Source organism: Sabethes cyaneus, chromosome 3 (genome assembly GCF_943734655.1).
Source record: "Sabethes cyaneus chromosome 3, idSabCyanKW18_F2, whole genome shotgun sequence".
Classification (NCBI taxonomy): Eukaryota; Metazoa; Arthropoda; class Insecta; order Diptera; family Culicidae; genus Sabethes; species Sabethes cyaneus.
In genome coordinates this window covers 147,480,427-147,494,026 of record NC_071355.1, presented here as the reverse complement: position 1 = coordinate 147,494,026, position 13,600 = coordinate 147,480,427, and the positions used below count along the sequence as shown (strand labels likewise).

The 13,600-nt window shown below is 40.3% G+C and overlaps 1 protein-coding gene across 1 annotated transcript; it reads left to right on the top strand.

Moving 5' to 3' along the window:
- Positions 1-4,024: 4,024 nt before the first annotated feature.
- LOC128741987 (hepatocyte growth factor-regulated tyrosine kinase substrate) lies at positions 4,025-7,252 on the top strand. The gene is made up of 4 exons (XM_053838142.1): positions 4,025-4,169; positions 4,273-4,357; positions 4,437-4,701; positions 5,049-7,252. Exons 1-4 carry the CDS (start codon positions 4,136-4,138, stop codon positions 6,915-6,917), a joined length of 2,253 nt encoding a protein of 750 aa, XP_053694117.1. The 5' UTR covers positions 4,025-4,135; the 3' UTR covers positions 6,918-7,252.
- Positions 7,253-13,600: the final 6,348 nt, after the last annotated feature.

The window sequence follows — 13,600 nt, the reverse complement described above, 5'->3', positions numbered from 1 at the left end:
GACAAAGGTGACGCAGTGGATCGGGATAGGTTTATAACGCGGAACACCCGGGTTCAAACCCAACAGCAGGCAAATGCAACGAATATAGAAGTTAGGTAGAGGTATGAAAATAGAACATAGAAGTGCTGCTAAATTTTAGTTTTTTCCTAGTTTTTGACAGTTTATTTCGAAGCTGCTTAGCGTTCTAAGCAGCGAACTCAAGACAGCTTGAAAGTTCGGTTAATTACTTAAAAGTGAAGCTGCTTAGCAAGTTATAGATTAATATACATAAAGCTGTTTAACCCTCGTTAGACACTATTATTCGAACTCTTGTTTACTTGGGAGGGTTCCGAGGTTTCGCTCTCGGCATTATACAGGCGACAAATATCGTCTTGTACGAAACCGAGATTCCGTAGATGATATTTTCTTGGACAATGGCCTGTCCAAGTTGCTGAGACTCAGCAACTTTTGAGTATCCTTAATACTCGGCCTTATAATTTTATTTTTTTGATTGTAATAGCGATTGTACGGCCATTGGTCATGACTGTTCGGCTCTCACATTGTTTCAGCTCACCCTTCAGCACACAGTCAGAGATTCGTTAGTGTAAATCTGGATCCATGAATGGAGAGTTAGAGTTAGACTTGGCGTATTGAGGATAGACGAGGAACAGGACTGAACCTCTGCTAGCGCGTCGTTCAGGTCCTTTTCCTCTCCTATAATCATCTCCTCCATCTTCATTTCTTTGTTTTCCGGCAGAGAGAGGTTGCTCGGTAAGAAATGTTCCACTGCATCAGTGACCGGTTTAATGCAGCAAGGGAAAATTACTGTAGAGGGCGCCCTGGTACTCTACAGGTTCCGTTGCGGTTGAGTATTTATAGAACTCCCCTCAACATTCATCCCTCGGCACGGGTCGCGTTACGCCTTGGATAAGGGGTTTATCCATTCAGTCTTCACGTAATAGCCATGAATAACCGCTTTTAAACCCATCCTCTTTTTAGGGGCTTGGAACACTCTGGTTCAGGTTGAACATGTCTCTACAGAGATTCATCATTTGCAGGCGGATTTGGAGAATGTCTTAGGCCGTGTGGTACTGAATCAACGTGACGTGACGGTTTGACAATGATTGCCACCAGGTGTTGGACGATAAGAACGCAGTGCGGGTACTATAATCACCATTCAGAATGTGTAGTGATACAAACAGAACTCTTCCAGGAAAAGAAAAGCCACCAGGAGGTGAAGGAGCGCGAGGAACTCAAGCAGCTGTACGATGGAACGACTACCAGAGGAGTGGAAAGACGGAGTTAACGTATGCATTAAAAAATGGAATTTTTTGGGTTGATGATAAAAAAACTAAGACAGTTAATTGAGTTTGCTAAATTTCCCATGGAAGGTAATTATATTAGGTTACTTGTAAAAAAATTCTACAGCTCTATCAGTTGAACTCTAACCGTGATGGCGAAAACATTGAAGCTACTCCGTTCAGAAATGTGCGCACGAGGGGCAAGGCAATGTTGAAAATATATTACTTTTCCCTATATGGAAATATTTCTTCAACCGTAGTATATTTACCGTTCCCACCCTATAATATAACCTGAAGCCCTATAAAGGTATACATTTATAGGGCTTTAATAGGGCCTAATATATTAATATACGATAATATTATGAAGTGTCTTGCCCCTCGTGTGCGCGTTCAAAGCGCGGCACTTGCTGGACGCCGGATACGCCCGTGCTGGCTTCTACAACATCTTGGTGCTTTTGGACAACAATCTGAGCATCGAAAGAAAATCCGGTTCCGGACGGTCGACGACCCTGAGCGACAGGAAGTTCCAAAGGATGTTGAAGAGGAAGACCGAGGGAAAAGTAGCTACATCGCTGCGCTTGGTCGGTGCAACCGATGAAACAGTGAAAAACAGATACGAACATGGAGAAGGGGATGTCAAAACCGCTCTTCTTCCGCTCCGGACTGGCCGTGAACGGGAAAATTTATAGCACGAAATGCCTGCCGGAAGTCGCGTCGTTCATCAAGAAATACCATAAGGTCGGATCTGGCGTCGGCCCACTACTCGAAGCGATCATTGGAGGAGATGGAGCGGCTGAATATCGAAGTCGGCGAACCCGCCCAACGTCCTCCAGCTACGTTCCGCCGAGAATGTCTGGGCAAACCTGAAGTGTAAGATCTACTGCAACCATTTTGTCGCAAAAACTTTAGAGACCCAAGTAACAACGGTAGCTGAATTGCAAGAGCAATGGCTGTTTACGGGTTGGTTTAAGGCGATTAAAGCTGCATAAAGTAAGCACTCAGATGGTGTGTAAATAAGCGATGTTTAAGCTACTTTAAGTTTTTCAAACCAGTTCTCTTCCAAAAGCTGATAAAAAAGCTTAATAGCGGATTTTTTTGCTAAACAATCTGCTTCTAAATAGCCATAAACATCAAACCGTTTTACGGCTGCTTAAAGGTGTTAAAATGTAAAGTGGAAGCTTTCATTAGGCTCACAGCTTTCAAACTAGTTTAAGGCTGCTTAAGGGTGTTAAAGTGGCTTTAAAAACTTTTACCCAGTTTTCTTTCGGCTCACAGCACACATACTGTCAGATCATAGAATTTCGCAATTCGGCTGACAGCAAAAGCTTGTCAGTTATCGACATTATCGACTGCTTCACGCTAGACGGGCTAGGCTTCAGGTGTAAAGATATTCTCACTGTCTGTTCTGCAGATGCAAATGGGGCGGATCATACGGTGAGTGCTTTATGGATCATAAGATGGCTGGTTCAATTCCCAGAAAAAAGACATGAATTTTTAATTAGCTAGCTTTACTTGTACGAATTAAAGTTATTCGAAACTAAAAACATCGCGTTCACGGCGAAATAAAAATGACGCGTTCCATTTTTTTAAATTTAAAAATAGATTTTTTTTTGGCTGCATAAAGGTTGATGAAGCGTTGATTAAGCGACTGAAAAAGCAGATTGCAAAATTATTTCTCGTTCTAAAAATAGAATTGACAGCATTGCGCAAATTGGCTATTTAATAGCGCAAAAAAGTTTCTATTAAGCTTTATTCCAGCTTCGAAAGCAGCTATTAATTAGCCTGAAGCTTGATAAAATCACCAGATTTAGATGTTTAAGAGCTGAAAAAAGGTTTTCATTTCTAAACCTACACCACAGATCAGCCACAGGTTGAATAAAATCAGCTATAAAAGCGTTTGATCAGCCTGAAATTGTTACTTGGGGAAATAAGTTGCATATGAGCTATATTGCCAAAGGTGCTGAGCAAGAGGAAACGAATTAATGTCGAATTTGTTTATTCAATCCGGGTTGAAACTGGATGAATTTTATCTGTCAGATAGGAGCAAATGAACACAAAAAGTTCATCCAGTTCCAATCTGGATTGAATAAACAAATTCGACATAAGTTTTTTTGCTTTTTTTTTTTCAATTTACCCGGTCAACTTAACCGTCAATTGTGTATGACGCTTGATCAGTTTCGAATGTGAACGCATTCATACCAACGGGGTTCAGATTAAAAATGTTCAGATTAGGAAAGGTCATTCCAGCGGGGGTACACAGTACTTTTATGCACTCAAAATATTCTGCACATAACTAATAGTAAATTTCCATATAAAATCTCATATGATTATCATGAGCTGCATATAAACACAATACTCCCAGAAATACACATAAAAATTATACGCGTATGAATAGTATGTGCAATTATACACATAAAAATTATACGCATATGAATAGTATGTGCTAATTTTTCGCTTGCACATAAATGATAACTGTTTGGCACATAAAGATCATTTACTGGGCACATTGCAAAAATCTATATGTGGGACACATAGAAACTATACGAAAAGTTTTCTCAGTGTGGGAGAGTGCAGACAAGTTTTCGCTGCTGGACGGTAGGTGGCTGAATGATTTTATCGATATTTTGACGTTATCGATATTACAAATAACTTTCTCGTCTCTAATGTCATTGAATTTTGCTTATCAGCTGAGTTGACATTTTGCGTGTAGCAGATATTTTTCTAACATTTTTGAATAAATTGATTCGATTTATACAGAAGATTTTAGAATATTTTTAAAAGCTTTTGTGGTCTCTCGCTTTGGTATTGCTTCAAAATTTAGGATAGCAGTGAAAGTTGGTAAAAAGGAAAAGAACATGTTTCGTATGTCGAATTTTGATAAAAGCCTGGGTGTGTATCAAGAATTTGTAAAATAATTTTACTTTGTAAATTTTGTTTTATTTTTACTATTTGTTATATTATTGCATCCCTTTGTTTCGATTTTATGTTTCAGAAAGTGCTACCAGCAATTTAATCCTGGAACCGGACTGGCAGTCGATAATGGTTATTTGCGATGCCATTCGTCAAGGTGACGTCACGTAAGTTCATTATATGCAATTATTATGCAGCGATGCAGTAAAAAATTTTGACACGAACTTTGTTATCTCCTCTTAACAGCCCCAAATATGCCATACAGCAATTGAAGAAAAAGATGTTTTCAGCTAATCCGCATACGGCTCACTATGCGCTGCTGGTTCTGGAAAGCGTAGTGAAAAACTGTGGTGCACCAGTTCATGATGAAATTTCGAACAAGGCAAATTGCGAAATGTTTCAGAATTTGGTGAATAATACACAGCACGAGGAGGTTCGCACCAAAATGCTGGAGCTTATACAGGCATGGGCCTTCGCGTTTCGCTCAATCTTCAAGTACCGTTCAATACGGGTGAGTTCAAGTTCGATGTGCTTTAGTTGCTAGCATTAGATGACGGTGTGAAATGGTATTTATGTTTCTCCGTATGTTCAGTCTTTCCTTTGTATTTTGCTCCGTCTTCAAATGTTGATACCGAGATAATTGAATTAAACAACTTTTTTACAAGAATGTGTCAGTTTTCATCGGAAGGCGACTGTGTGTGGGTCGTGTCTTTATCATTATCAGTTTTAGATAATTTAATTTGCGATTCAGTGAATCATTTTGTTCTCAAGTCTTGCTCAATAATGGGGGTATCTATTACTAATTAACTTTTTGCTGAGTTTCATTGTCGATTAATGCATATTTTTGCGATCTTGCAGGACACAATGAACATACTGAAGAGCGAAGGCCATAAGTTCCCGGAGTTGAAGGAAGCTGATGCCATGTTTACTTCTGAGAATGCACCGGATTGGGCTGATGGCGAAGTGTGTCACCGTTGTCGGGTGCAGTTTACTTTCACCCAACGTAAACACCACTGTCGTCATTGTGGACAAGTATTTTGCCAGCAATGCTCAGCTAAGACTAGCACTTTGCCCAAGTTTGGTATCGAGAAAGAGGTGCGTGTATGTGACGGTTGCCACGCGCATTTGCAGCGTCCAACAGCGGCCACTCTGACCAAGAAACCGACCGAAGAAGAAGATTTGCCGGCTGAGTACCTAAGTAGCTCCTTAGCGCAACAAGCGCAAGCTCCAGCGCGCAAAACCGACGAAGAACTTCGTGAGGAGGAAGAGCTGCAGCTTGCGTTAGCCCTTAGTCAGTCAGAGGCGGAAACAAAGAAAGCGGCTTCGGCGGCAGCCAACAGAAGATCTTTTCACAAGTCACCCAGTCCAGAACCAATTCGGGCGCAACGCAGCCCAAGTCCGGTTGAGGAGATTACTTCTGATCCGGAGTTGGCACGTTATCTGAATCGAAATTACTGGGAACAGCGTCAGATGGCAGATTCTCCTGCTTCTCCTTCGGCGCCGAGTCCTATGCCAAGTCCAATGCCGCTGTCTAATAGCCAACTATTGGCTAAAGTTGGTCAAGGCGATGATGCGGAGCTCAATGAATTTGCACACTCCATGAAAACCCAGGTGGAGATTTTTGTTAACAGAATGAAATCTAATTCCAGCCGAGGACGGAGCATTTCGACGGACAGTTCAGTTCAGACATTGTTTATGAATTTGACTTCGTTGCACTCGCGTTTACTGACTTTTATTAAAGATATGGACGACAAACGGATGTGGTATGAACATCTTCAAGATAAGTTGACCCAAATTAAGGATTCTCGTGCTGCCCTAGATGTGTTGCGCCAGGAACATCAAGAAAAATTACGTCGGCTTGCGGAAGAACAAGAACGTCAAAAACAGCTGCAAATGGCCCAAAAGTTGGAAATTATGCGTAAGAAAAAACAAGAATATTTGCAATATCAGCGGCAACTAGCGTTGCAGAGAATTCAAGAGCAAGAAAGAGAAATGCAGATGCGCCAAGAGCAACAGAAAGCACAATATCGCATGGGAACTGCATTTCCATTTATGGGACCCACGGCCACAGGTCAACCACAGGGTTCGCCAGTACATGCTGGAGTTGCTGGCTATCCTGGCTATGGCTATCAGCAAATGCCAGGTAGCGGAACTCTTCCGCATTATGGTCCACCACAAGGAATTACACCGCAAATGGGTTCGCAACTATTTTCCCCACAGCATGGTCCACAAGCCGGCATAGGCAGCCAGTATATGGGTTCTGGAATATCGCAAGGCCCTCCTGGTTCCGAAGCCGGCTCCAATGCAGCACAACAACAAACAGTTGGTCCACCAGGATCGGCCCCGCAGCAGCTTGTTCCACCAGGTGCCATGATGCCTCCTCCTGGAGTAAACATGATGCCGGGACAGGTTCCTCAGCCCGCAGTCATGCCATTGGCAGGAGCTCCTATGATGGGAGCTCCTCCCAATGTTACACAGCCACAACAAACGTTGCCAATGAATCCGGGAGCTCCTATGGCACCAACACCGCAACAACAAGTGGGTAGTGAGCCTCAGCAGCAGTCGATTACACCGCAGCCGCCGCCGCCGCAACAACAACAACAACCACAACCAGTTGCACAGGCTCCGATCCAGCCTCCACAGGCTCCACCGGTTCACCCACCATCTTCGGAAGTAGCGCCAACAGCACCGGAACCAGCAACTGCTGAATTGATAAGTTTTGATTGAGAAGTCAAAAGGTAAAAATTTGAAGAAAAAGCAAATGTTTAGCTGTGTAGTTCATGCAGCTGGAGTAGTTTATTCCGTACTATCGATATTTTTAGATGATCATATAATAGTTTCTCAACAAAAAATTTAATTACTCACATACGAAATACAATAACCTGCAAACTTAAGCTATATTGCAATATTGGCCCTATAAAAATCATTTTGAGTTTCGCTCACCTTTTATGACCATCTTTCAAATATATGATATTCAAAGAAGTATTTCGTTTTCGTTCAAAATATTTGTGGTATATGTTCTACTATAATCAGTAAAAGGATAAAGGCATATATTTAAAATAATAATCTCCAAATAAATATTTAGCATGCACATATTATTGACTACTAGTTACTTTACCTGATGTTTTGAAGCTCTTCAAAAGGTTAAATGTTTCGCCAAACTTAGCTTCCTGTTCACCCTCAGGATCTTTCAACCTTCGGTTAATTTATCATTCTGATGAGCGGAGTTCTGTGCGTGGAATTCAAACTGGAAACACCTATTTTTTTTATTTAACCCTGTTTGTTCTAAATATGTTTACAGTTTTTAATCATGTACAAAACTTGCACAACTATTTTGTGTGCCAATCATTGGCTAACTAAATATTTTGTAAATTCCACAAAGGAAAAAATTCTTAAACTCATATTTTAAATATGATTAAATAATATTTGACGTGGTTATCGACTGTGTTCAATAATTCTTTAGACTTGGGTTTTATCGGCTCATCAGTCAGTCTGACTGATGAGCCGATAAAACCCAAGTCTAAAGTATGATTAAATATTTTACAATACAGCACCTATTGTTGTTACAAAATGGAAAATTTACCTTTGAGCCGACCATTCCGTTTGTAAGTACGTATTCCGCTTTGTAAGGACTGTATGTGTTGTGCCCTGACTAAATGTAGATTTGTCGGTCCTTACACTAGCACGAAACAGAAATTGTAGTTAAAAAATAATTCGATTATTTGGCAACTGATATGTTGGGGCCTGTGTCCGGCAAATCGGCTACTTTTCTATGCGCTTTAACACTTTCCATTCAGAGATACCAATCTGTGGCGCGCTAGTCTCCAGTGAGAATGACTCATGTCTGGAGGCCATGGTGGACTATTTACTATTTTGTTTTCAGATGATCAACTTCATATGGGGGCGAACCAGCACTCGCTTCAAGCGAGGAATCTATTTCCACCAACGACAAAGGTTACGAAAGTCCGACCGATCTAGGTCCAAGGCGATTTACCCGTGCTAGAAAAGCACCAAATCGATTAAATTTATGAATGTCCGAGCGATCCATTCTGAAAGAGGGGAAGAGATGTTGAGGGCTACATACACGTGTATAACTTTCCTTTGCCTTTGCGAATTGCCTTTTCTGTAATTAACGAAAAATGTACGAAAAACAAACGTCATTCCATTGTACATAACCTGAAGACGGACCTCTTTCTGTGTCTCCACTTTTTACTTTGTATATCCTGAAATCCGGCCATCCGGTTATAATAGCTTACCTTCCTGGTGGGGGAACTAGAGTACTTGGTTCATTGTCATTCAGGGCAAAGTAACTATCGTCATGGCATCCGTCAGCGTCAATTTGACAGTAAACCCATGGGAAATTCTAAGAGGGTGTGTTAAGCACAATAGCCCCTCCCTGAAGTAATACCGATAAGGTTGTGCCAGGGGGGGGGGGAAGGAGGCTGGAGACTCGAGTAGGGTTTTAGTGGGTCCGGATCCTCACGCCCCATTCGGGATACCAAACCCCACTCCCTGAGTTGTCTTCTCAGGTGTCTGATAGTACCGTATCTTCTAAGCTTCGACGACTAGCTTCGACTGACGCTTCCGCAACAAATATTCATATTGATCTCGATCTTCGTCTCGCGGTCCAAGGCGCGGAACAATGAGCCCGCCTTGCTCTCGGTCTTTCTCTTCTCTTTGCTTCTGCTACATATTACGGTTACCGTCCGTTCGAGGCTTCCGTTTAACGCTTTCACCTTTCTCCAGAAGAGGGAGGCAGTTGTACCGCATCAGCTTTATCTAGCGAATACGAAATGCCTCGCTACGCCATGTCCAATTTCTTTGCATCGGGGTTAGCTGGCAGCCCAAGTAACATTTTTAGGTTTTTTTTATTTTCCACTAGTGGTTTTCATGACTAATTGCATAAAACCGCTAATAAAACCAGAACTTTCTGATGGTCGCTTTAAAACTGCCTTCCGACAAAGTGACCCACTCTTCGGGATGTTTTTGTAACCTCTATAAGAATCAGATCATAAGCCGAAGTAGACTTATCACGCTCTGCTGAAAGCAGCAATAAAACCGATTATGCTTTTCGCTGTTTGACAGCTACCGCCATAATCTAATAAAGCTTTTCGCTACAAAGCTATGAAGCATACAGCTTGCTGAAAAGCTAAGTCCGTCCGCCAACCAACTTGAAAAACAGAAAAGTTAAAGTTTTAATCTCAGATCATCCTAATCGATTTGTTTTGCAGCGACTATAATAAAATATCCCATAGAATAATTAATCAATTTTAGCAGTTTATATTGATTTGCAGCACATGCACTTAAGATTTTATCGGACATATTGACATGATAGGTGGATAAAATCAACGCGCTATCGAAATTATGCAATTTTCGAAAACTGGTCGTTTTAACAAAATAAATATAATCAGTTAGTCAATGTCAATTTCTATCAAAATCAATTTAGTGGCTTCCTGTGACAGGAAAACCGAGTAATAATAACTTTATTTTAGCAAAACACTTTGTTTTGATAAATTTTTCTTTGCGATCTAAAACAGAATACTAGAATATGGCAATATGGCAACGCATAAACAAATGATTTCGGTGTTAAACTCTAATATTCTTTACAATAGCAGCAATAAATCTGATTGGTCATGGTGTTACCGTTTTAATAGCTCTATATAACCCAACAAACATTTTTGTTGAATAACGGCTTATCAAGCGCTTGTTACCCGGTAATTAGCTATACAATGGTTGAATAAGCTATTAATAAAAAAAAAAATGTTTGTTGGGAACTAACAGATTTACTGCGGTTTGACAAGCAACCGTAATAAGATCAATTTCGATTGGTGCGCCATATTGTATTGACACGCCACACGTAGGGTCGTTTGGGGTGATTTGGACACCTGGGGTAAAATGGACAGGTGCTTTATCTCGGAAAGTAGTAGTTTCTCAGCATTCACATTGTTCTCAACTTCTTCCTTATCTTCTGACACAATTATTAACGTAAAGAAATTGGGCTTAACTCTGACCGGTTTTTCCAAATGTAAATGTAAACAAAACAACTGCCTAAAACGACACCAAATGTAATTTTTATGCTTTAGGTTTTAAGGTTTTTCCAGCGATTTAATAATCGGGTTTCGATGTGTTTGAGAACTAACTGAACGAAATATTTCTCTGGTCATTTTCCCTCATACTCAGATTCATATTGAAATTTGTGATTTTTGAGGCACTCGGGGCTAATCCCTGAATGTCTATGGTTGTGCAAAATGCAATGTCACATTCATTTTGTTATCGTAACTATTTTATCCCAATCTATACGTCGAACTGTCATTATATCTTCAGCTTTAGGTTTGACCACCCTCTCTGAGCCACCAGGAACTAATGCAGGAGCACTTGCATGTGACAAATGTCGAATAAGACTTTAAATAAGATCTAGATTCTTCGAAGTAAGGTCATTGGCGCAACTAGCGCTCATTTCTAGGGGGGCTATAGCCCCCGGCATTTTTTCGATCATTTTATTTCCTTGGCATATTAAAATTAAATGAACATTGATGCATAGGAACTTTAAGTTGTGATGCATATAAAAATTACTCTCAAGTTTTTATCACAGACAAACAGACATAACACTCGTTTTCCATTCATCGTACCGATTAAACCGTCATGTCAAATTTGTTCTTAGTTGGGAATGTCTCCGTTTTGGTCAAAGTGGCGCTTTTTGACGAAAGAAGGGGAATTCCCCATAAAAAATACTTGCTACTTCGAGGGATACCCACACCCCATCGTCGGGCAACCATGTTTTCGCCGCTAACATCTCGTGTGTGCGAAAATGAGATAGCCTATCAGCACTGCGTTTCATTCAACTGCCAGTAGTCTGATTTGGGCCCGCTGTCAAATTTTGAGCCCAGGACATGCTGTCGCTGACGTTCACTGCGGCTCGATATAGAGATGTCGATAAGGTGGATACCCATGTTGCTATTTAATATTTGGGAATGTCGATCATAGATGGTGCTAGTGTTCAGGCTCAATGTGAGGTACGATAATTTTTGTTGATTTTTCTTCCAAGAGTTATTTCTGTTTGTCTGTGTTTTTATTATGTAAAGTTATCTAACTATAGTTTTTTCTTAAATTTAAAAATCCAGCTTAATTTTTCTAGGGGGGGCTAAATGTCTTCTAGGGGGGGCTAAAGAAAAAGAAGACAAAATTTTATTTTTTCAGGCTTTTATTTTTCTTCTTTTTCGTTTTTCTCAAGCTGTGTTTTGTTTACGTAACTGAAAAGTTATAAAAGTCTTTGCCAAGCTACTACCAACAAAACAAAAAAAAGTTTGTTCCAATACGTTGTGTTGTTTCTGAGAAAAAGGTACATAAAGTTTAAAAATCATGGTTTTTCAGGAGCGACGTTTTATTCCGCCGAAGTTGTTCCACGCCGCACTGGAATGCTTATGTGTATGATCGTTTTTCGACCACTTGCCGTGGTCAGATCATTACGAATTTAGCATCAAAATAAGCGGAAAAGGTTGCAGAATCAAAATCTGAAATAAAAAATAACGATTTTTTCAAAATGTTAAGTCGTTCATGTCCCCTTAAGATTTAGAATGTCAAGAAGCGAGATTATTCTTGTTGATGCGCACCATCTCTTGCAGTAAGTTTATCCAATCCTAATTGGATCGAATGCGAAGCATAGTTACAAACTTTACATCAAACGTTCTTATTACTATTAAATTAATAATCCTTGCAGCTGAAACTTATCCGAGACCTGGCTCGTATTTATATAAAAAAATACATAAATAAATGTCTAAACAATTTGCGTACATATAGGCAAAGGTAATAAAGCGTTTTAAACTCTTTTATTAGAAGGCCACATACCGCACAGCGCAGTGAAAGTAGTTTCCTGTTTGCAAGCGAACAAAGGATATCCTTGCATGGCAATGTAACCTTAACGTTTTACCTGGTTCAAAGGTAATTTCATTGATGTCTTTCATGCCATCTTTATAACCTCTATAAAGTCATGAACTCATAGGGCTCATAGGCAACAGTTATCCTGCAAGGTATGTCATGCCGCCGCAGATAATTGCAGCGAAGTTGAATCAAAACAAACAGCAAAACTGTACCAGTTAAGTTTATTCACCTGCTGTCTGGATCGTTGCACTTTAAATGCGGAATGAAATACTCAACGTTTTGTGACTCGCTCAAGATCCATTTAAATTCTAGTCATGATGGGTACACTTCTACCAGTTCTACGAAGGCTCGTTCTGATCGGTCAGTCTACAGCTCGTACAACCTACTGAAACCAGTCACCGTGTGATTCAGTCAGCATGATCATGTATAAGCACAAAGTCCCAGACGGTGAATGTTGTCTCGCTATGCCGTAATTTAATAGGTAAATGCACGTTAAGTTCAATTAATCTAGAGCGTTGGCCTCGATCTTGGACTCATGGATAGTTGATTGCCAGATTTCCTGCGTTGGTTCACTGTGGAAGCAGGAAATTTCTACTTGTCCTCGTTTTCTGTGCTGTTGGCAAAGTGGTTTGTATCATATCTTGTAAATGTTACATTATCCGGAATACCACTATATATATATATTTTATTTGCATTGTGTTGAAAGTTCTTGTCCGTAATTAGACCATAATGTAAGACTAATACATAGGAATGTTGATTTCTTCACTGTTGTTAGTTGTTTTTTTCTTACCATATTCAATAACACTAACCAATAGTAAACTAAATTTAATCACCAACCAGTGCACCAATCATGCACAGTGCGGATTTTTTTGGAAGAATACCTTTTTCACTAATTAAGTCTTTTGAGGTTAGACTAGAACAAGATGCAAACGATGCTTCTGGGGGTGGCGAAAATTGGATCTTGGGGGTTGGAAACTGGTGCCTCAACATGCATCACAAATTTTACGTTTACAGCGACACTTTCAAATATTTGGTATCTGTTTATAAAAATGGTGGTTTCTGGTGCTGTTAACGTATTTCAGTGCCGCACAGAACATACTCAACGGGATAAAATGCCGTTTCTGCACACTTAAAAACTCGGCAAAATTTGCCGAGATTTGGACAGCCGAGCGTTCGATGAAAATTTCGGTTTTGCAAATCGACGTTTACGGATCTTCACTAACGTGTGGCATCATAAAAAAGCTGCCCAAAGCTCGACAAAATTTTGCCGACTTCGGTACTTTATTTTAAGTGTGTGTAGCAACATGATTTACAAACTTCATGTACCCTTTTCACGGAAAGTGATCAACGCATTGTTTTGTTGGCAAAAGTTTGGAGAAGATTTTTATAGCTTTTATTATAAAGTTTTGTTTAAGTTTTGACCCCACGAGACACAACCTGAGAAACAAGAAAAAAAGAAAACAGGATAGTTGAGCTGTATGCTGGGCCGTAGCGTCCGGCTGGCTCCATTGGTTCCCGTCAAGGGCACTAAC